General features: G+C 41.6%; 1 protein-coding gene across 2 annotated transcripts; it reads left to right on the top strand.

The window, feature by feature from the left end:
• Positions 1 to 4722: 4722 nt before the first annotated feature.
• Positions 4723 to 19294, top strand: FLVCR1 (FLVCR choline and heme transporter 1). 2 transcript variants are annotated; one of them, XR_012622426.1, is made up of 11 exons: positions 4723 to 5493; positions 8785 to 8929; positions 9463 to 9603; positions 9917 to 9984; positions 10215 to 10318; positions 11488 to 11598; positions 12580 to 12685; positions 12906 to 13017; positions 13709 to 13776; positions 15195 to 18187; positions 18316 to 19294. XR_012622426.1 is itself a non-coding variant. In XM_074817936.1 (10 exons), the coding sequence occupies exons 1-10, from the start codon at positions 4843 to 4845 to the stop codon at positions 15255 to 15257; spliced, it is 1569 nt and encodes a 522-aa protein (XP_074674037.1). In that variant the 5' UTR covers positions 4723 to 4842; the 3' UTR covers positions 15258 to 19294. The 2 variants fall into 2 exon arrangements, 1 of the variants encoding a protein (XP_074674037.1); XM_074817936.1 differs by having other exon boundaries at positions 15195 to 19294.
• The last annotated feature ends 3543 nt before the right edge of the window (positions 19295 to 22837 follow it).

Genomic DNA, 22837 nt, shown 5'->3' with positions numbered 1-22837 from the left:
CATACACTTTTCTTACTGTGTATAAAAGATTTATATGGAAGTTACATTTTTTGTAATAAATGAAGAGCCTGTTAATCTTGGCGAACAAGAACACGATACATTTTACCTACTGTATTTGTTCACATGATTTTTTTTTGTACACAAAATCTATTTTGTGTACATAATTTTTTCCCCCTGCTTCCTTTGGTAAGAAACTCAGGGGTAAAATTCCATTGCGCATATGAAATTCATAGCTGACTACAAAAGGAAGACCAGATGGCAGCCCAACAGAAGTACCAGATGTACATTTTTGCATCTTTTATATGGATTGAGACACCCAGAAACACAAATTTCTATTGTTTACGGTAGAGGAGTTCATTACCCATATTTTAAAATTCAGAATTTTTCTCTGATACTTAAGAGTATATTTCTATATTCCTGTCAGTACATCAAAAATTGAATCCAGGTCATTGGCAAACATGCCTACTGTGGGCAGTTGTATTCCAAAATTGAGGTGGCCAAACACCTGGAGCCACAAACAAATTTCAGTTAAGTGCCTTGTGTTGCAAGTGCTCATTCTCCAGGTGGGATTATGGTTTTATCTTGTGGGGAGAGTGGGCAAGTGTTGCTGGAATGAGGACTGCATAAGAGGAAGAGGATGTTTACATTTTCCCCTGTATTCTCTAATAGCTTTCAATCAAGAAACTTAAACATGTGACTCTCCAACTACTTTCTTTCAAGTCCAGCTTATTGAGGTTTGTTTAATATCCTGCTAAAACTGTTCATTTCTAGCTCAGCTGGAACTTCAGATCTTTTGTTCTAAAATCCCTTTCTTAAACTACTGTAGTTTTCTTGTTTAAACAACTCATCTGGAGGACAAGTACCTGGTGCACTCCTGCCATATAGGTTTTCTCTGCATCAAGAGATCAAATTTTGCATTGAAAATCATAACCAAGAGTTAAATGCATCATAAAATAATGTTTAATTTTTTCCTTTAGAGACTGAAATACGTGGTTTGAAACATTAAAAAGAAAATCTGGAAGTCTTAACTGTGTGCCTGCTGTACATAAAAAATCTAGTTTTATCTTAGAAGTGTTTGTATTTTGGCAATATTCTACATCGTTCGTTTCAGACTCCTAACCTTGGGCTCAAGCTTTACAAAGATGGATTGACTTGTGGGGTTTTTTTGGGAGGGGGCAGGGGGGGATGGGGGGGTGGCGTGGCTTAGATACCATTTTGAGGTTCGGAAGAAGGATATAACTGAATTGATATCACTGAAATAATCCAGCTATGAGTGTCAGAGAGCTAACTACCCTGAAAGCATTACTCTATAGCTGAGTTTCCTTTAATTTGGGAAATGCCCTGGACTGAAACAAAAAGGCACCTTCTGAGCCATTTTTTGTATAAGGATGGCATTATCTGCAAAATAAAATTGAAGTTTGGAAATAGTTGTGAGAATACGTTGTTCTTTAAATGGAACATATACTACAGGAGAAACAGTAACATCACTACAAATGAGGATACTGCATTTCTAATTGCTTTTTAACTTTCTCCAGCCTGAAAATTTCAGTGCTTGGCCTCTGCCTGACTTCTGGAATTTGGGCACAAGAAAATAATTGCTGTGGAGTTAAATTAGTACCAGCTACTTCTCAGTGACTGCCTGATACATGAGACATATTGTATCCTTTTCACAGCATTCCAGAAAACAACTTTGTTAACATTTAGGTATTCATGAGCAATTTCTGGCTCTATCAGTAATAGATAATAATAGATAATAATTCAGGAGAGCCTAAATTTTTATTTAGAGGGTAGATTGAAAAAGGATCGCAGCGGGTTTATGCTGAACTTGTGCTGTAAACCTTGGCACCAGTGTTCTGTTTTTAGCTTAATAAATTGTCCATGAAATGGAGAAATCAAAGGACACACAGTTTAAGTGAACTCCTGCAATGGATGTTTCTCATGGCATAACTTTCTCTTTCTGGGCCACTACATCCTTGGCCCTGCTTCTCATACAAATGGGTGTAAATCAGAAGTAATGGTTGTGAAGCCTATGAAATACAGCAGTGTAAAAAGTCAGGAGATAAGTATCAAAGCTTTGCCTTGATGCTGTCTATTTGGTCTGCCTTTCCCTTTCTTGTTTAGGAAGGTACTTCTGGAGATAAATGTCCCCAAAGATGGACCATACCTCATCAAAATCAACTTGGTTTTATTTCACCAAGATCAGTGCAGCTGTAGCAAAGGTGGATTTGGCATTGTGTTGATCTGTTGTAAATAAACTTAATTCCTTCTGGAAAAAGTCTCCTCTCCTTATGGGAGGTAGCTTTCATCCAGGTGCTCCTTCCACTGCCAGGCTTAGCCTCTTTTTCTCTACAGTTCCCTGATGTCTAGTTATTTCTTCCTGTGCAGAATCCCTGTGCAGGAAGCAGATAACACTCGTGAGCTGAACCGTCAGGCAGATAGAGGAGATGATGCTCTGCAGACGTGGTGGCAGTGTAACCCAAGGCGTGCCGGCCAGTCTAGACAGGTGGAACTTGAACCTTTTGCTGAGGGTATGAGCTGGCAGCAGCTCTGCCTGCTGCACTGAGCCAAGGAAATGGAAGAACAAGAGAAGAACAAAGCCTATTTCCCTTTGTCTTTAAAGAGTAATTGTTACCTTTGGATCGACTTTGAGGTCATCCAAAATTCAGTGGGAAAAAATGTTAAATGAAATCAGTTGTAGATCAATGTTTACACCTTCTTCCAAACGAACAAGAGTTGTTTAGGTTGCTAACGCTACATCTATACGACCCTACCAAAGCGTCACAGTCCTTTCCCTGGCCCCAAGGCCAGCCCATGGCCTGTGCCAGGGATCGCTGTAGCAGTTCAGCGGTGTGGATGACTGGGTCCCAGTGACGGTGAACGGGCACTGCTGGAAGTACTAGCGTAGATGTAGTCTCAGGTGTGTTTTCAGCATATTTCTACCAATGTGTAACACAGACACACGTTCCTAAAGTGAAAGCTGGCTACTCTGTTGCTTTGATGTTTGTTTCAATTCCCACTACACTTCTTCCTCTTGAAGTCTTGTTTTAAAAAATGCTTCATTGCCACAGCACATAGCACTTGAACTGAGAAGTCAGGCAGAGGAATTCAGAAGAATTTACCCAGCGTCTGATCTTACACAGGAAAAGTAAAAATAAATCAGGCTTTTTCTTGGTATGAATGAAAGAGATAAGAAAGGCCTGAGTCTGACATAGGTAATTATTTTTAAGAAGCAGGTTTCTAAACCACACCTGTGATCTGCAAATTCAGGATTCACTTCCAGTATTCTCTAAAAATCCATGGTGCCTGCAATCATCACTACCGTTGCTCAGCTAAGCACTCAGGGAAAGCAAACATAGCCAAACCAATATTTTGAAGCATGTGTTCATATTATTATTCATGCTGTAAATAAGATCAGGAACTGTGACTTACATAGATCACCTGATCTTGAGTAAAATACCGACTCATAATTAATGAGGGAACTTAAGACTGGCAGCTAAGCGCATCTACCACGCGGACACAGTTCTGATTAGGCTCTGACATATCCGTGAACAATGTGCAGAGTGTTATTTGCTGACACGCCAAATGATTTCCCACAGAAGCCGGTAAAATGCTTCTAATGTCGTTAACAAACTTAAATATTTCTGTATTTTCCTAATGCTCTTTGGAGAACAATCTGTCTTTTTATTAGGGTGGGTGTCTGCAGCAGCAGAATTACAAAACGTGACAGGGGCTGCCAGACACTGCTCCTGTGCAGACGTGTACTGAGCAGGGTTTGAGGGAAGATTGCTTACTCAAGTGATATCTAACCGCCTCCACCCGTGAGGCAGACGGCCAGTTTTCTGGGGTATGTGTCAAATCAAATTTCAGAGGCTGACTGAAAACAAGGAATGTTTTGCCTGCGGCTCTGGAGGCAACGAAGTGCTGGGGAGGATGCACAGGCCCTCCTGGTTCACCCGTCCTGGCCACCCTCCGCCGCAATTCGGGCCTCTGTCTCTGCCCATCTGTCTCTTATCACTTCAGTACATTTCTCGGCACCACCACTGCGAAGAGACAAATCTTATTATCGCAGGGGAAGGCCGGTGATTTTCCCTGAATGCGCTGGGAGTGGTGCGGCCTGTGCAGCAGCCGATGCAGCCTGCGCTGCGCCCAAGGGAGGCAGGCGAGGGGTGAGCCCCCGAGCGCAGGCCTGTGACCACCGCTCAGCCTTGCCTGCGCAGGACACACCGGCCAAGAAAGCAGGTACAGGAATGAGATTCTGCTGCTCCTGCCTCGGGGGTGGCACGGAGATTATTTACATCCTTCCCGTCTCTGTATGGTTGTCAGTCACCCGCATGGAGAGCCTGTATAGGCTCAGTTTAAAAGACTGTAAGACGTGTGTGTGTGTGTATACACACTGTATATAGACACACACTTCTTACAGTCTGTGTGTATAAAGATAGATACACGTACATATATAGATACACGTACATACATAGATACACACATACATATGTATACACATTACACATACACACATACATACACACTCCCAACGGCTTCCCAGTCGTTGCTGCAGCACAACACCTTTTGAAACCCACCCTCGGCCCTTTCAGTGCCGCCCCGCCCGGAGAGGACCACACCACCCCCGGGCCCGCCTCCCGCTCCGCCCCGCCGGGCCGGGCCGCCGAGGCCCTGCCCCGGGGGTGGGTGGGCGGCCGGCGGCGGCGTGGAGCTCGGCGGCGAAGCCGGAGGAGTCGGAGCCGGAGCCGGAGCCGGAGGAGTCGGAGCCTGGTGACCTTGCGAGACAGAGCCGGGCTGCGCCCGCCGCCGCCAGCGGGAAAGCTGGGCGGAGAGACGGCCGAGATGGTGGAGGACGGCGGCGAGGAGGAGGCGGAGGGGGAGAGCGGGGAGATGCCGGCGGCCGCCGCCGCGCCCCCCCCGCAGCGCTGCAACGGCTTCCTCCCCGGCAAGGAGGCGGAGGACGGCGGGCGGGCGGCCCCGGCGGGCGGCGGGGAGCGGGCGGCCCCGGCGGCGGAGGCCGAGGCCATGCTGGCGGCGGGCGGCGCGCGGGTGGAGACGCGCTTGTCGCGGCGGCGGCTGGCGGTGCTGGCCGTCTTCAGCTGCTACTCGCTGGTGAACGCCTTCCAGTGGATCCAGTACAGCATCCTCAGCAACGTCTTCGCCGGCTTCTACGGCGTCTCCTTCACGCAGATCGACTGGCTCTCCATGGTGTACATGGTGGCCTACGTGCCGCTGATCCTGCCGGCCACCTGGCTGCTGGACACCCGCGGCCTGCGCCTCACCGCCTTGCTGGGCGCCGGCCTCAACGGCCTGGGGGCCTGGCTGAAGTGCGCCAGCCTGGCCCCCGGCCGCTACCCCCTCACCCTGGCCGCCCAGGCGGTCTGCGCCGTCGCCCAGGTCTTCATCCTGGGGCTGCCCTCACGCATCGCCTCCGTCTGGTTCGGCCCCACCGAGGTCTCCACCGCCTGCGCCGTGGCCGTGCTGGGCAACCAGGTAGGGGTGGAGGGGAGCGAGGGAGGCTTTGCAGGAGGGGGCATTGGTGTCAGAATAAGTCGTTTCAGTGGGAAGAAGCATTCTCCAAGAAGTGGTTACGGGGCGGCATCGCGGAGGTGATGTTATGTCGCACCCTCCGCGGCCAGCCGTGCGTTGCAGGACCCTGGCCGCGTGGCATTGTGTAGCAGCACACGCGCTTCTGTCAGCTGCCTGGAGTACATCGGTCGAGACCCTTTTCAGAAGTCATCCTGCTCTGCTTTCTCTTCCTCTTGCGTTCGACATCTTATCTCTTGCGTTTGGTGTCATTCACCAGACTGAATCCACCCCCAGCTGGAGGGGGGTGAAATACGTGAACTTTCACAGAGACCCCCCCCATGCCAGCGTAATATTAGTTCTTTCTTTTTAAAGTATGGCCTTGAAGCACTAAGTGCCAATAGTCAATGCTCTGGTGACTCATGAAGTTTTCTGTAATGCTGTGATAGTTCACGTCACTGTGGGGAGCTGAGAACTGAGTTGCCGATTTCCTCGAGCTCCCCGGTCCTGGCCAGTTTCAGAGAGCTGGAACTGGTGTATCTGAAAGCATGGGTGAAGATATGATGCTGATGGTTTTTTTCCTTCCGTAACCTCGTTCTTGTCCACTGCCGATGTCCCTGCTTTTTTGTGGCAACGAAATGTTAAGATTCTAATTAACATCACTGGCACAGGTTGAGGTCATAGGTACAGTTCGATTAAGGTGACAGTGGATTTGTTTTTCCTCATGTGAGTCATAATGATTTTATGTTTGTGCACTTTGAATTATTACAGCAGTAATATTAGTGTTACCTATTTACAGTTAGGGTTGCTCCTTAGCTCATACCTGGCTGTTTACTGTCTTTCCAGTGCTTTTCCAAAACAATTTTTCTTTTGCATTGAAGTCTTCCAGTGGATGAGTCAACTGTCCCTTTTGGACTGAAGACTTTGGGGGTTGTTTGTTGGCAGTTTTAGCAGTTGAGCAAAAATTTTGCATCTGCATCCCAGAATCAGGTTAAATGTTTCTTTGCCAGCTAAATTTCCACTCTTCCTGACATGCACCAGTCCTCCCAATAGCGAGGAGTTACTGGGGTTTCAGTTCTGCAATACGGTGCCAAGGATCCATCTCGGAGTCTGAAACTGATGCTTTGCTCGGATGCTGAGATGTGGGAGTTGAAGGGGTGGGGACAGGAGCAGGAGTGCAGGGATTGTGCGGATAGGAGCCATGAGGAAGATGGACAAGGAAAACGGCAGCAGAGATGTGAACACAATAAACCTTAGTTATTTCTGGAGTGTATTCTCCTTTAGAAGCTAGGACTGATCTTAGTCTGCCACCATGTTTGATGGTCCTCTGCCAGAGAAACACCTGGGAAATGCACTGACAAAGTGTGTTTTGTTTCCCTCTGGCAGTCCTGCGCAAAGGATAACGGCTTACTCTGCAGCTGTGCCGTACCCTGCTAGCTGAGCTGTGTGCTGCCTAGGGCTTAAGGTTCCAGTCCTGCTTGTGACCCATGAGGACTAATATTGATGTCAAACAGTAGAATTTCTCTGTTCTCAGTTTTTGCTTTCTTAAAAAAACCCCTCTCAAAAGTTAGGTTGAAAGAGCAGTGAAATGACAAATTAGGCACTTGGAAGTTAGAAGTAATGCCTGTATATGCCAATGCAGTTCACTTCTGCGTATGTGTTATGATACAGTCTTGCTGTACTTGTGTAACTGCACAAGGTGAACTGTGTAACAGAATTGGGTTGCTATAACCGAGCTGTTGGTCATCCGATTTCTTATCAGATACTTTGCAGAACTTCAGAGCTACAGCAAACAGGGCTGGGACCACAGTCAGGGGAGGGACAGAGTCGTTGTCAAAAATCAGATCGCACCCATTATTTCTTGAGATGCTGATCATTTGCAGTTGAAACACAAATCACTGGAAATGCAGCGATGTACCTGTCAAGGGTTGTTAGGAGTGCCAGATTTCCACCACAGGTATTTAGCATCTTAAACTGGGCACACCAGATTCATTGGAACTCTCAGTCATTCTCGCCTTAACTTCTCTAGATGTAAAAGGTGAAAAACAGTATCACTTGACTTTCTTGCAATATTGTGCGTGCTGCGCTGGTTCACGTTGGGGGAGGAACAAACATACCTGAAGAAAAAGAGTGATTGTGTACTCAGTTCATGTTTGTAGGGTTCATATACTGAAGGGTGAGGATAAAAAGAGGCAAATTCTTCAGTTGAGCACTGGATACTGTGTAAATCTGATGGTCAGTAGGGAAAGAAAAAAAAAAAAAAGCAGCAAACCCCTCATTGGGAATATGCACAAAGGGCGCTTTGTAAGCACTTTGGCACACCTTGAATTCGAGTACTTTTTGAGTGTTGAACTTGCTACCCTAATAGTCCTTGGTTCTCTTTTTAATTTTTTAATATTTTGAACCTGAAATAGATGCAGGCCTTTTTAGTTAAAAACAATAAACTGTTCTAACATTTTAAAATGCAATTTAGTTTTGGAGGAGCAGCAGAAATAAATTGGAGAGTAGTCCAAGACTGTTGTTCCTTAATGATTTAAAATGCTTTATATATACCCAAAATTTCAGTCCTTGTTTTTGTCTCTTTTTAATACCAAATGAGTTGCTACGTTGGAATTGACTCCAGATACAAACCCACTACTACTTTATTTTGTGATTTTTTTTTTTTCTTTGTTTCCTTAGCAATAATTGCACATGTAGGTTTTGGGTTTGTGTTTCTTAATAAGGACACTCCTTTTTTTCTTGCTCTTCGCTGCTCTATCAGTTCTGCAGTAAACCTTGCATGTCAGTCTTTGTTACGGTAGTGGCAGGATCGTGACATCAAGTGGAGTGTTTTGATCGAGAAAAGAGAGAAGAGCGTTTCTACAAGAGTAGCTGGAGTCTTCTGTCATCTCTAGGCCTTCAGTTGCAGGACGACCGATACAAATTTACGTGCATGCACAGTATTTTCCTGTGAAAGATTCTTCTGAAAGAAAACTTCCTTAATGTTTAATTGTTAAATGTGCTATATACTAGGTGTAGTATTGTAGTTTAATTTAGAAATGAAAAGGTTAAAATGTGAGTTATGGAAGACCTGATGGTAAAATGTCATTGAGAGCAAGTGGCTCAAAAGTATGATACTAAAGGAAAACCTTTCCTTCGTAGTTTTATTAATACTTACTATGATGTAAATTCTGAATTCTACCTGGTAAGGCTTTTCACTTCTGTTAATTTTTATGTTCGCAGGGAAATGATTTTTGGTTTTCTTTTCTTGCTTGACAGCTTGGCACTGCAATTGGCTTTTTGTTGCCACCTGTTCTGGTTCCAAATACACCTAATGATATCAATCTAATGGCACATAACATCAGCATCATGTTCTATGGAACAGCGATAGTGTCCACACTTTTGTTCTTCTTAACAGGAGTTGGTAAGTGTTCTGTTCTTGTGTTTTAAATGGTCACCTTAGGGAGTGTTGACAACATCTCACTTAAAGCATCTGACTTTGCTCAAAGTAGTTGAGGTTATATTTTCTCCAGTTTGTGTTCACTTACCTGTTGCACCAGGGTTAAGCGGCTACCAGTTTACTGTATGTTGTGCTTCACATGGGGTGACCCCTCCCAGAATATTTAGTTCACTTAGGCTTTTTGCTACAAGGACACTATGATATAAGGTGAATTCTCTCTGTTAATCTTACAATTCAGATACAAAGGTCTAGACACGTTGCAGATGAAGTCTGTCTTTGACCGTGTGCTATGACCATAGCAATCAGATGTGACCAAATAAGTAGCACATCCTTTGTGATTGTGACTTGATTTTTCCACGAGAAAATCTAGAATATTTTTATCATGGAAGTGTTAGAAACCACAAGTTAATCTGCAATGCATCAAACTGAAACACTTAAAAAAGAAAAAGCATTAGTCTGGTAAAGACAAATCAAAACTGTTCCTTCTTTTTCCTCAGTGTTTGAAGAAAAGCCCAAATACCCTCCTAGTCACTCTCAAGCAGTCCTGCAAACTATGCCTCCCGAGGATTACTCCTACAAGCAGTCGATTATTAACTTGTTCAAAAATATTCCATTTGTACTTTTGCTGATCAGTTACGGTAAGTGGTGCTGTCTGGCTGTAGTCTGGCAGAACAGTTCAAATGTGTGCCGAAAGCACATGGAGTTTTAGTTGTGGTGGTGATTTTTTTATGGGGGAGGGAGTGTCAAACCTTTACTTATTCAGCAGCCAGTGCTGGAAAATCTGGCAGGATTCAAAATACCATTTGTAGGTATGGTGAAGAGATTTCACCTGGCAGATAAAAGGTTTTGCCTCTAGATGTGAGTCTTAGATATCAGAAGATTAACTCTTTAGGGTATCAGGTCTGCATGGCTACATCTGGAATCACTGAAGCTTTTCTTTTGGTACCGCAGGTATTATGACTGGGGCATTTTATTCCGTCTCTACCTTATTAAACCAGATGATAGTAACTCATTATGAGGTAAGTTTCTTGGACCTTTGTTTTTTTTTTAACTGTACATTTGCAGAGGTGATGTTTTATTATGTAGCTCAGACGTTTGGTTTCCTTTATACCCCTATATAGTTTCTTGCACCATACAGATGTGGGAGTCATAGGAATGTTTGTTTGCACTTATGACTGCCGAGAGGTCTGAACTTGACTCTGAGTGGAAGCAAGTTATTAATGAGCACCATATAAATATTTGTTGAAAGGGAGAAGAAGTGAACGCTGGGAGAATTGGCTTGACACTGGTGGTGGCAGGAATGGTGGGTTCGATTATTTGTGGTTTGTGGCTGGATTACACTAAAACATACAAGTAAGTGTGGGTAGGCATGTATGGGGTTAGGGGTAGGAGAGCGGTGCAGTTGCATTGGAAAAATACTGCAATGTAAGGGCTGAAGTGAACTGATGATAAAATGCAGTTCATCCCTGATTTTTTAGTGGCCTTGATGGAGTCTAGTTTCTGAGGCTACAGCAAAAGCTTGAGACTCTTACTGGTTCTTGGCCAAAAGAAATGAGGGAGGAGAATGCAAACATGTGAAGGGTTTTTCCATCTACTCCTGTCTCTTTAGGAGTGTAAGGCTAACAAGGAGAGCACTGTATGTCCTGCATACAGTGGCCAGGTGACCAAGTGGGCTCCTTTTCCTCGGAAAGCATAAAGGCTCAAAACCTACTCTGCATTGTTTTGTAAAATGGACAGTTGATGGATTCTCTTTTTTTTTTAATCCTACTCCTGGTCCTATTAGTAAGCATAACATTTGCTTTAATTCAGGGGATGACCGTGGAGTGGAACTCTGTTCTGGAGTAGGAGCTCCCGGGTCCATGACCCATGGTGTGGTGCCCCCCAGGAGTGAGCAGTGCCCTGGAGCGCTGCTAGCAGTGGAGTAGTTCTCCCCTCTGACGCTTAGTACATTATGTGCAAGAGCTCTAGAAACTTAATGGATGTTAATGCTGTAGATTAGCTTTGTTTCTGCATGTGTTTTGGCTTATTTATAAGTGATATGTGCTTTAATATTTTGGATGACATCCCTTTTTCCAGATTTAAAATAAATAGATGTTGTAATGAGATTTGTTTGACTTGCCTCTTAGGCTGACTTTTATTGCTAGTAGTGTTTGATTTGGCTGCTCATGTATTGATGTATTTTATAATGGGCAGTGCTGCAGAATGGCCAAGAGGTACAACATAGCGGAGAACTAAAATAGTCTTAAGGTGATAGTATCTGCTGTGGTTGTCCACTCTTTGAGAGTCTGAGTAAGTCTTTTTAGCCTTGAGTGAAGCAGCCATATAACCAAGGCAATAAAGGGTTCAGGAAGGGATACATTCTCATTGCATGATATATTTGAGTTAGAATGACATGAAGCTGTAAAATGTCAGTTACTAGAGAGTAAGTAATGTTTATGTTAGTCTTTCATGCTTCAGCAATGTGCTATATGACCTTATGTTAACAATGTTAATTTTTTCTTTTTTTTCTGGTTGGGTTGCAGGCAAACTACTCTGATTGTTTACATTCTCTCTTTCATTGGGTTGCTGGTATTTACTTTCACCCTGGACCTCGGATACCTTATAGTAGTGTTCGTGACTGGAGGAGTACTTGGGTGAGCAATTAAAGAGGACTAGAAGACTTACTGCAGTTGTGTTCAGAAACAATACTTAACTGTTTTAACTAAATAATTCTACTGTATATTCTGTTGCCACGCTCTCAACCTATACCTATAGCTCACAAGTACAGATAGGGTTTACTAGGGTTTCACCTTCTGTTACATCAGAGTAAATATAAAGTAACTCACTTTTCAGTGAATTTAGTTTAACTTTTTTGTGGACCTAACAGAAGTCTGTATGTGGTCCATTTGTTTGATTCCAAGTTGATTGATTGTTCTGTGCATTTTGATTAATCTATATTTTGATAGCCCAAGCAACGTGCTGGGTGCTTTGTTCGCTCAGAAGAGCATGAGCACTTCCCACAGATACATAATCTAAAAGCCCCAAAAGGTGCTGAGAGAATAGTGCTGTGTCCAGACACAGGAGTCAAGGTAGAGCCAGAGTTTCAGTTTAAAATCGAATCAACCAACCTCAACTGCATTAAGTCCCTGTTCTACCTGTCACCTGTTGGTCCCCTCAGCTTCTTCCATGGCAGCTTCTAGCAGACATTCCAGTGTCCAGCCTTACTCCCTCCTGATGGTCTCGCTTTATCCTCCAGCATGGATGTTTGAGCTGATCAAATGATGATGTTCAAGTATGTGTCTCATTTGAAAGTAATTGGCTTCAGTTATGGAGTGCTTTGTGGACTGCTCATAGAAGAATGTTTCATATGTATGGACTGGAGCGCAGGAGGTTATGGGAAACAGGAAAAACATGTTAAAACATCTTTTTCCTGAAAAGAGAGATGTATGGCTAAAATTGTTCTATGAAGTTGAGGGAATGAAGCAGCAAAGCAAATATTAAATCACTTTAGGTCTTGAAAACAGACAGTTCAGAATACCAGCTAATTCATAATACTGTGTGCGTGTTTGATTTTTCTTAGCTGGAGTAATAGGTGAAGGCCACACCTGTTATCCTCTTACTCTCATCTTCAACAGGTTCTTCATGACTGGCTATCTCCCACTTGGGTTTGAATTTGCTGTGGAAATTACATACCCAGAGTCTGAAGGCACTTCCTCAGGTCTCCTTAATGCATCAGCACAGGTTATATAATTTTATTTCTTCAAGTGAAGTAACGTTCAGGAAGGCCGCTCTGCTCAAATCTAAGAAAGCTTTCTTAGACTTGGCTGCTAAGTCTCTATTGTGTTGTTGCAGTCTTAATTTTTTTAATTTCCTTTCTATAAGATGTGAGCTGAAACTTTGCACAGTAAAGTGATGACTCTTTTCTGTGTGATCCTGATGAAGCAACTTGTTTTTTTTATAGATATTTGGAATTGTCTTTACACTTGTTCAAGGCAAACTCACAACAGACTACAGTCCTCGTGCAGGCAACCTCTTTCTTTGTGCTTGGATTTTTGTGGGCATTATCTTAACAGGTAATTAATCAGAAATGTAAGTAATGATTTCTCTTTCATGTAAAAATGCGGAGGTTTTTTTGAGAAAGTGAATTTCTGTGTAGCTTTTAAATGTCTTGGACATATAGAGTTTAGATATGTGACTTTCTGTCTGGGCTGACAGAAGTTACAAGTGCAGGGTTTGATTTGGTCTTTTTTGCTTTGTTTTTCACTTTAAATGCTTGCTGTGTGCACACCCTTTGTGTTAAGGATAATACTGCTAACATATGGACAACCATCTATCACCCGTTTCTTGAGTCATGTCTTGAATTTGAGGCAGATGTCTATCTCCAGAGTAGGATAGTAAATGTAAACAAATACATAAATGGAGACAGTTTGCAGTTTTCCAAATGCAAGAAACTGCTGATGTGTTCCTGAACTGTACCAGTGAATTACACATGCTGGTACTTACAAATGTGCTGAAAGTGCTAAAACCATCAAGCTTTGCTTTAAGTACTCATGATTTAAAAGCTTTTATTATTGTTTTCTGTGTGTGCTTTGTGAGGGCCAAGTTCAAATTGTCAGTAAGTTCAAATTGCAAAAGAGTAAATACAGGTATTTTGAATATGTGCTGAAAGCAGCTTCCATGTGCTTGCACTATACAAACATTCCCCTTAAAGTGTATGACATGACAAAGTTGTGAACCAGCTTTCTCTTTATTTCTTTGTTTCAGCCTTAATAAAATCAGATTTGCGAAGACACAATGTGAATTCAGGGATTATGAATTTGGATGTTAAAGCTGTAAGTGGTGATTCTTTTACCGTGATTGTATTGCCATACTTGAACGATTGGCTTCCATTGGCATAACAATATTAACAGCAAAATAGTGATTGACAGAAACTTAATATGACTGTTTCCATGCTGGTTTTGAACAGCAGAGCCACATGGGATGCTCCCCTCAGATATCTGTTTCTCCCTTTAAGTCCCATGAAGAAATCCAAAAGACTTTCTGCTCTCAGATTTTCCTGAATTTTAAGTGGCTAATATTAATCTCTGATTTTATTCCTTGAATCTTGCTTTTTCATATTTGCAGATAGCATCGTAAATTGTGAAGCATTTTTGTGTATTGGGTTAGGAGTCTGTGCTATAGACTACATATTTTAATTAAAATACCTGGAGTCCCTTTGAGTGAAGTCAGTGTCTGATGAACAAAAGTCATGCTGCAGTTTCTGTACTGTGCTGCATGAATTGCTGGGTCTGTTCTGCTGACCCCCCTCTCAATTTAAATGAAGGGTGAGCATAGCACTTTCTGCTGTTCAGGAGGTCCCAAGACCATGTTTCAGCAGCCTTTCCAAATTATCACAGTTCCTAGTAGAAATAAGGCTGGCATTGGAAACTTTTTTCAGTGCTGTGGGTTTTTTGATCATTTGGATCAAGGTGATGAAACAGCTTTTTGGAGTCAGATATTGCAAGATCCTCTGTCACGCTTCTTTTTATGTGTAGGTGTCTTGCATATATAGCAGCTTTTGATCATCTGTGATCAAGTGCACACTGTTAGTGTCTGCGTAAGGTTCAGAAACTTCCAAGCTGATGCTGTGTGAGCTAACTTGAACCTGAAACCTGTGCAGCTGTGTGTGTGCAGTATCACATCCTGTGGGTTTACCAGCCTGGGTCAGGGCTATCTCGGGGCTGTACATGCTGACTATAGGCAGTGGTCCATGACTTGTCTGTTTTCTGTTACCACCTTGTTCATTAACCTAGATTGTTGCACAACTTCATTTATATTAACCAGGATATAACAAAAGCCTGGAGTCCTCACCCTGATATTACTATAAATAATTGAGAGCTGCTTGTGTTAGTAAGGTACAACAGCACTTTGATACCAAACCTTGATCATCAAGATTCTATTGTGTTTAAATATAATGGAGAAAAGAACCTGAAAGTTAATCTCCACATGAAAAATATCTATATGAAGTAAATACATACTTTAGGGTTATACTAAGAAACTCAGTTCTGTGGTTTGGTTGTTTTTTGTTTGGTTTTTTTTTTTCATTATAGACAGAACAGAAAATAGAGCTTTCTATAGATGCCTAATTTGGCTAATTAACTACATACACTATTGGAGTGTAACCTAATAATTACACAAGAATACTGAAGTTGGGAACAGCTCCTGCTGAATAACAGCTTAATTCCTGCTTTTTTTTTTTTCCCCTTGGCAGGTACCAGTCGACAGTCCTGTAGAACCTGAAAGTACTACATTAAAAATTCAGTCAGCTTTATAAAGCTGGAAGAAGGTGACTTAGAAACGCACAAGTTTGGTTGGATACTGAACAATATTAATTAGTGTAATCACTGGATTTGTGTGTATGAGTAGTAAAATGTGCTTGGTGATATTGGTGATAGTTGTGCAGTGGAAACTATGAAGATGCTCAGTTCATTTTGCCCAAGCAATTCACCTTTGTATGGAATATTTATTTTAACAGTTTTCAGGTTTTGCAGTTTCATTAGTAGAAAACTGTGTGAATATTCTCCATGCTAAGGAGACATGTACAGTCAGGATGCATACTTGAAAAAAACTGGAATCCTGAAGTACAGTCATCATGATCAGCAGTACCTAATCTTCTTTTCTTGTTCAGTCTTTGCTAGTGTATTTGAAAAGTCAGAGAGTAGGTAGGTGTGCAGCTGGAGGATGTTCACAAGTTCCTTTTTTTTAAAATGTATCTGTATTTTTAATATAAGCCAACAGTTCCTTCTTGGAAACTGTCTATAGCACAATACTGAAAACAAGAGATGACCGCAAATGTGTGTGTTTTATACTGGCATCTGACATTTCTTTTGCCCTGAAACTTCTTGATAGATATCAGAAGGCAGGTAAGAGAAAACACTGACTTATAGATTCATTGTAACATTTCTGGGGAGATGTAATGAGTTTCCCACTAGATAAACTGAAGGAAAAACATTTCTTATTAAATACAGTAAAAAGGAAGAGAAAGGCCTTTGATATCTCTTCTGTGAAGTATTTATAGGCAATGGAATGCTACCACACAGGTTGCCTCCATGGAATCTTTTGAGCGCTTTCTCAGTTAGTGAGAGGAGTATGTGTTTACAAAGAGCTGGTGCCTTTACTTTGTAAAGAAGATCCTTGCCTCATCTTGAGTTTAATTAGTGCTGCTGAAGAAATTCCATTTGGTGTGTTAAACCTCCTCTGAATATTTGTGGAGTATCAGAAAATGTGTTCTATCCTTTTTTTGCGTTTATTTCTCTGCGTTATGAATTGTGTCATTTGACTCATGTGAAATCTTTGTGCTTGTATAACTTAAATCATGTCTTTTGCAGTATGTTAAAAGCTGTAAGGATGTCTGAAAGGAGAATAGTGGTGCTTCACTTTGAAATATTTGCTGTTTATATTGTGCATCTTAGCTACAAAAGGAGCAGACTTCATTAACATTTACCTTGTGTTATTACCTTTATGTGAATTTGGGGTGTAGATTTATCATTGCAGTGCTTCTGAAAATATTCTCCTTTACCTTGTGCTCTATGTACACACCTACAGAGTTGATAGCACTACAATAATACCGAGGCCCTACTCTTACTGAAAAAATCAGACCTGAGTTAGCGGAGTTTTGCAAACATTTAAGCTTTAGCAGTCTGTAAGCTGAGCCTGCAGGTTCAGTACCACCAATGATGCCGTTTCTTTGAGTTCCAGCAGATGTAGTGCCATCCAGAAGGTGGAATCCTACTCGAAGTTTTCCACAGATTGTTACAGTTGGGTATGGGGAGCTTTTTGACTCCAAGACAGTCTTTCAGTATGATAAGTATTGTTAAATGCTTTTCTTTTTTTGTTTCACTGTAGATTTGGAGAATCCTTTTATATAAAAAGGACTCTGTAAACTCAGCTTTCTAAACTTCGCCTCTAAACTTGATGATCTTGATTTAACATTCTGTGTGTTAAATGCTTCAGACACGGAAAGGCTGAATAGCAATATACATCCTGGAATAAGCTAAGCATGCTTGGAACACTTGCCTTTCCAAAAAGGGTCCATGTCTCTTTGCCAGGTCCAGTGCTAGGGAGAAAATGGGCACGCCTTGCTACTCCTGGAGAGGCGAGCTCTACGAGAAGAGTCCTCTGGTGAGGTAGCTGAATATAGGAAAAGTAACTCATAGATATTCAAATGGCAGGCGAAAGTATGGGAGTGGAAGTAGAGATGCTTTCATTATGTCAGTCCTTTACATTTAATGACTTGTTGTGATGTAAGCTGCCCCATCAAGGGATGTACACGTTTTCAGCCTGAGTGAGCAAAGGGAAAGTTCCTGCCTTTTGATATCTGTGGGTGGCTTTTCCCTTTGGAAAAATCGTAATAATATGTGCCAAAATATATACATTCTTTGGCAAGATACGGGTTCAGTAAATATTTGTGTTCATGGCCTGTGGTTGCTTTGTACTTCTGCTGTTGCAAAATCTTAATATGATGATATTTTTGCAGTTTTGGGGAAGTGCAGTTTTTGGGGAAGTTCAGACAGTCTTTGGCAGTATCCAGAATGCTTTCTGAGATGTCCAGTACACACGGTTCAAATTTAAAGATTGAGCTTTTTTTTTCTTTCTTAAAATTTATTTTTTAATTCCTTTCTTCACTACTAGTTTCCAGTTTCTTTAGTTATGTTCAGCTGATTACTGAAAAAATATTCTAGTCCTTCTGGCTCCTTGTGCTTTTTTATCTTCTGCCAAATTACATCTGAAAAGATCCAAACAAGATTTTGGCATGCTGGAAAACCTGCTGGGTCCCTGAAAAGGAAAATATTTCTAATAATAAAGGCTTAATTACATCCTGGACTTAATATCCCCCTCTAAAAGGAGCTTGAAAGTTGGAAACCTGTGAGCTATTTTCAGGCAACGGGAAAGTATTTAAATAAAAGGCTCAGTAGCAAAATAAAGAGCAAATAAAGAACAAACCACTATTTTATACATTAATCTTCTCTTAGCCTGAGATGCCGGCTCAGCCCTCCAGTAAGAATAGAGGTGGGGGGTAAAATTGTAACTGCTTAGAGGTAATCGTTTAATGAGTGGAATTACATCTCAACTATGAGAGGATGGAGTGGGAAACCAAGTGAAGAGAAGCATCCCAATCCCATGCATCAGCTTTTGCTTTTCAATGTGTTTTTCTTTTGAGTGCTTCAAGAGAACTCCAGAGGATGCAAGAGGACTCATGTAATGGTGAGCATAAGCAAGGGGGCTGACCCCAAGTTCCCAGGGGCCCACCAAGGTGTGTAATTTCTAACTTTCAGCTACAAGATTCAGAGATTAGCCTTTAAAATAACTCTATCTTTCTTTGTTTCTTCCAGACCATGTTAAACTTTTGCTAACTTCAGTGGGAGAGACCCAGAGAACATTGACCCACTTTTATTTAGGATTCCTAACATGGCCTTAAAACCCTCATTTCTTTTGGCTGGGTGTGAAAATATCAGACCTGTAAGGCATAGTCTGGAATTGCTGCTATCAGGAGCTTTCTTCTTCAGCTTGGTAGATAAGTCCTTCAGAGCATTTATTTGTAGATGCTTGTCTTTAATAAAATCTCTTTCTGTTGGTGAATGCTCATGTTTTACGAGGAAGTGGGAACAAGGGAAGAAGTGGGAAGACTACGTATGAATCATTTCAGGTTAATAGGGCTTTCCTAACTTCATCCTCCTGGTCATCTCTTTTGTTCAAGACAGTCTGTTATTTCAGAGACAATCACTGGAGTGTGTAATTAGAGCTGCCAGCCCATGTTGCCTAATGAAGAAATGCTTTTTAAGAAATCTTTGGACTATCTTGTGCATCTACAACCAAGTGAAATTGGGTTAAGCGATAAGCATTTATTGCTTTCATTTTCCGTTCTGTGAACTCATGAGTTTTCCTGTGTGAATGGGAACGTGTGACCTTTTTGGTTGCTGTCTTTCAATATGTGTATGTACCACCTTCTTAAGTGTAATAGATTACTAATGATTCATAGACCACAAGCTAAGTTATTTTATTCCATGTGGTTTCCCCCTCCCCCATTCGGTCTGAAGTCTGTGAAGAGGGAGAAGTGATGTTAATGCATGAACTAGAATAAATTAAGCAAAAAATATTCCTAAGAGAAATTTATTTCTGTGTAAGACCCATGCTATTTACAAAGATAGCAAAGATTTTTTCTGTAATATTTTTGTTTTGTTAGTGTCCCATTCTTTGTTTCAGAAGAAAATTAAAAATTCCTTATGAATATTCTCTGATTTTAATATTGTACGTATGTGTATATGTGGGCGGCATCATTCCTTTGTTACTAATAAAACGTATAACATGTAACTTGATTGGTTCCATGATTACCATTTTTTACAACTACTGATGCAGCTCATGGTCTAAAAATGATTAATTTTTTTTCTTAGAAGCTGCCATTTAATGTAGGAAAATTTTATAAGTGAGTGATATACTGTGTCATTAATAAACATGCATGCACACACATATGGGGAGTGCATGTATGCAGGGTATATAAATTTATTCTATACAAGAGTACTGGCTTACAGAGAAATTTTCTGAGAGCATGGAATTAAAGCATTAGCATCAGTAGTTGAGTTGCACTGCCCTAGCATAGTGATTTCTCCTCCTTTGCTTTGGAGAAGGTCTATGAGGAAAAGAAAGTGCAGTTAACACCTAAAGCAGAACAATCCAAAGTCATCTCCTTAACGTAGTGCAAATATTACTTTATTAAAACACCCAGCTGTAGAGCGATTATCTGGGGAGAGAGGGTAGAATAACTTCTTAGAGAGGACAGGCTGAGACATTACATTCAGTTATGGCCCAACTTTTGTTTGTAAAACCAGAGTTGTCTCAGTGGGAGCGCAGTAGGACCCTTGTGAACATTCTGCAAGGGTTCTGTAACATATCTCCAGGTGTTCAGTGTTGATCCCCAGCACAACAGCTGTGAGCCAGGTAAGTGCAGTGTGAAGTGAAGAACCTGCAGAAGTGAAGAACCTGCTTCAAAAGAAGTAGAGTCACTCTAAGAAGAAGTTTTGGGGGTTTTTTATCTCCCTCCTCCACAAAACTGGGATTACCTCTGACCTATTTTTATATAAGAGGTTCTTTACAAGGGGCAGCAGAGCACAGGAAACACAAGCCTTTTGTTGTAAAACAATGCTAGCACCCAGTTCAGCAGTGGGATGAATCTTTGGATAGGCTCTTCATTTTACAACCAGGGCTGAAGGGTCATATTCCTCTTACAGTATTTCTACAAAAGCTGTAGGCTATATCCCCCATTTAGCATTGCAATTTAAACATTCCTACAGCTGGGAAGTAACAATCACAGCAAATTATTATTGCCTTAAAGTTCATTTTTTGGCAGACACTTGTTCTTTCTTGAAAGAAGACACCAGAAACCTCATCGGGTAAGTGGGAGATGTGAAGCTGTCCTGACTATGATTAGTTAAAGCCATTTTTGAAGGAAAATCTGTTTTGGAGGTGTTTGTTTTTTCGTGGTTTTGTTTGTTTGTTTCTACAGTTCAGACAGGCCCTGTTATCCAAAGCTAACAAGTGCTACCCCTTCAAGAAAGTGATGTGGTTTGTGCATGGCTAGAATATGCGTGTGCCTAACAGTCCAGCTGCTTGCTAGGCTGGAAAGGTTTCTTAGAAGCCTGCTGGATTTCCTTCTGGCTGTGCTTCACAATGAGCTAACCTTATCTGACTGTGTTCTAAATCAATATTTATATCTTCAGTTAAACAACAACTTTCAGGAGACAAAACAATATCCTGAACTTTGTAGAAACGACTTCAGCAGGTATGCTGCAGTAAAAAAAAAAAAAAAAAAGTGAGTACTGGCAGTGGTTAGGCATAGTTACTGATTTGCGAGGCTGACTAACACTTAATATCAGGTGTGGTCAAAATTCAGCCTCTAGGATGCTGATTTCCAGTCTTTTCTCAATAAACTGCTTCTGCCTGTAACAATGCTTAGGCCGTTAAAAAAAGTTGTACATAATAACTAAGGGGCATTTGTCAGAATTGTGGCCTTGTGTTGCAAGTTCTAGAAACAGAGACAAGAACCTACAAAAGCTATAAACCCCATGCAGATGGAAAACATGAAAGCAATTATTTTTTTAAAAAGTCTGGTTAAAGATGCCTCATGTGAACCCAGAAGTGCTGTCGCTCCACAGGTCAGAGTTCATCAGCTCTGTAGAAGAGGCAGTGAATGTGCATCCTAGCAAGCTGATTTTGGAAAATGGGAAGGTGTAATTAGAAGCCGCCTTTTTCTGTGACTTTGGGTTTTGACATCTGTTTTATCACTGTAATAGTAATTTCTTACTGTTTTGACTCACTTTGTATTTTATCTGTACTTATGTGTGCATCCGGAAAAGATATCTTGTAAAAGCCATGTGAAAAAGAGTCTCAGATGAGAGTCAGTTGTGTAAAATATTATTGACATTATTGGATGTAACAGCTGGAAAGAAATGCTTTGCCTAAGTAAGAAGAGTAAACCTGCTGGGGGAGAATGGGATCTCTGGAATATAGTTTAGTTCTCTATCTAGGTGTTCCTTAACGGAGAAATTTGCTTTCACCCTAGAAAATTATTTTGAAAGTTTTTTCCTCGACTGACTTGCAGGAGTAAAATTGAACATTAGTTTCATAATTGTGCATCTGCTCTGCTTTCTAAAGTTATGTAGCACGTGCTAAACACAGCTTCTTGGTGAGCAGCATGACTTGGGGACATCAGGGGCTAACCCTGGTTCTTGGAGCACTGTGAAAATTGCTGGGAAAAATGCCAGGGAAGTATTCAAGGCTTCAGAAGTTTTCCCATCCTGTGCTGGGTTGAACCAGAAATTTCCCAATTTCTTCTTTTCAGAATGGGGCAGTCCTAAGGCTTCTCAGATGCTGATCACTAGTTTGGAAAAGGTAGAAGAGGGACTGCAGATGAGTGCAAAGTTACTTATTCTTTTGGAAATCAAATTGTCCAGCTGCTGCCAAGGGAAAACAAAACTGAAATGTAACAGTGCAGTTTCTAAGCCTGTACATACTGTTTTCTCCATTAATTCCTGGAAGGTAACTGGGTTTCTTCAGAATAATTTGTCAGCTAATTCTGAACAACCCTACAAGCATTAGACAAAACCTACACCCTGTGCTGAATGAAGAGGCATTGTCCTGCTAGGGTCAGAATGACTCACCCTTGGATGATTAACTGGCTCCATGAGACTTGACTTTTTGTTATCTTCAGCTCCCAGAGAAAAACTTAAATTCACTTAGGGGCCTAATGCTAAAAGCCTGAAATTCACTTTGAGGTTAATGCCTAAAGCCTAGAAATCCCATGCTTTCTCATCTTGTCACTGCTCCACAGAAGCTTCAAAAGGGTAGAGGAGTCCTCAAAGGCTCAGAAGCTTGACAAAGTTACCCAAACCAGACTGTTGCCAGGGGAGATAATGGAGGTCCATCAGCTTTTGGGGAGCAGAGCACCCCATACTCAGAGTGATTTTCCTCTGACCTACTCCATCTTCTCAGGCTTGAGCTATAAGAATCTCATGGGGGTTGAAATGTCTGTGTGCATGAAGAGGACAGGAAGCATTATGGAGCCTCCTTGAAGTCTGTTGCCGGCATGATTGCACTTACAACGTTCCTGGTTTTGATTCCAAGGTTGGAAAACGCTCTGTAGGCTTCTTGAGTTTGCTAGTTACCTCTGAAAATGAATTTCATTCATGTGATGGCAACTAATGAAGATGACTATAATTCCTTTAAGAGCTTCAAATTTTTAAAGTGACCACAATATTTGAACTTCACTCTCACCTTCAGGTGCTTCTGCAGTATTTTGACTACTGTTCAATCATTCTCTAGAGAGGGGGAATCTTAATCTGCAGAGCACTGCCTTCCAGG

Source organism: Strix aluco, chromosome 3 (assembly GCF_031877795.1).
Source record: "Strix aluco isolate bStrAlu1 chromosome 3, bStrAlu1.hap1, whole genome shotgun sequence".
Classification (NCBI taxonomy): Eukaryota; Metazoa; Chordata; class Aves; order Strigiformes; family Strigidae; genus Strix; species Strix aluco.
Note: the sequence above shows the minus strand (reverse complement) of the source record. Positions and strands in the feature narration are given on the sequence as shown.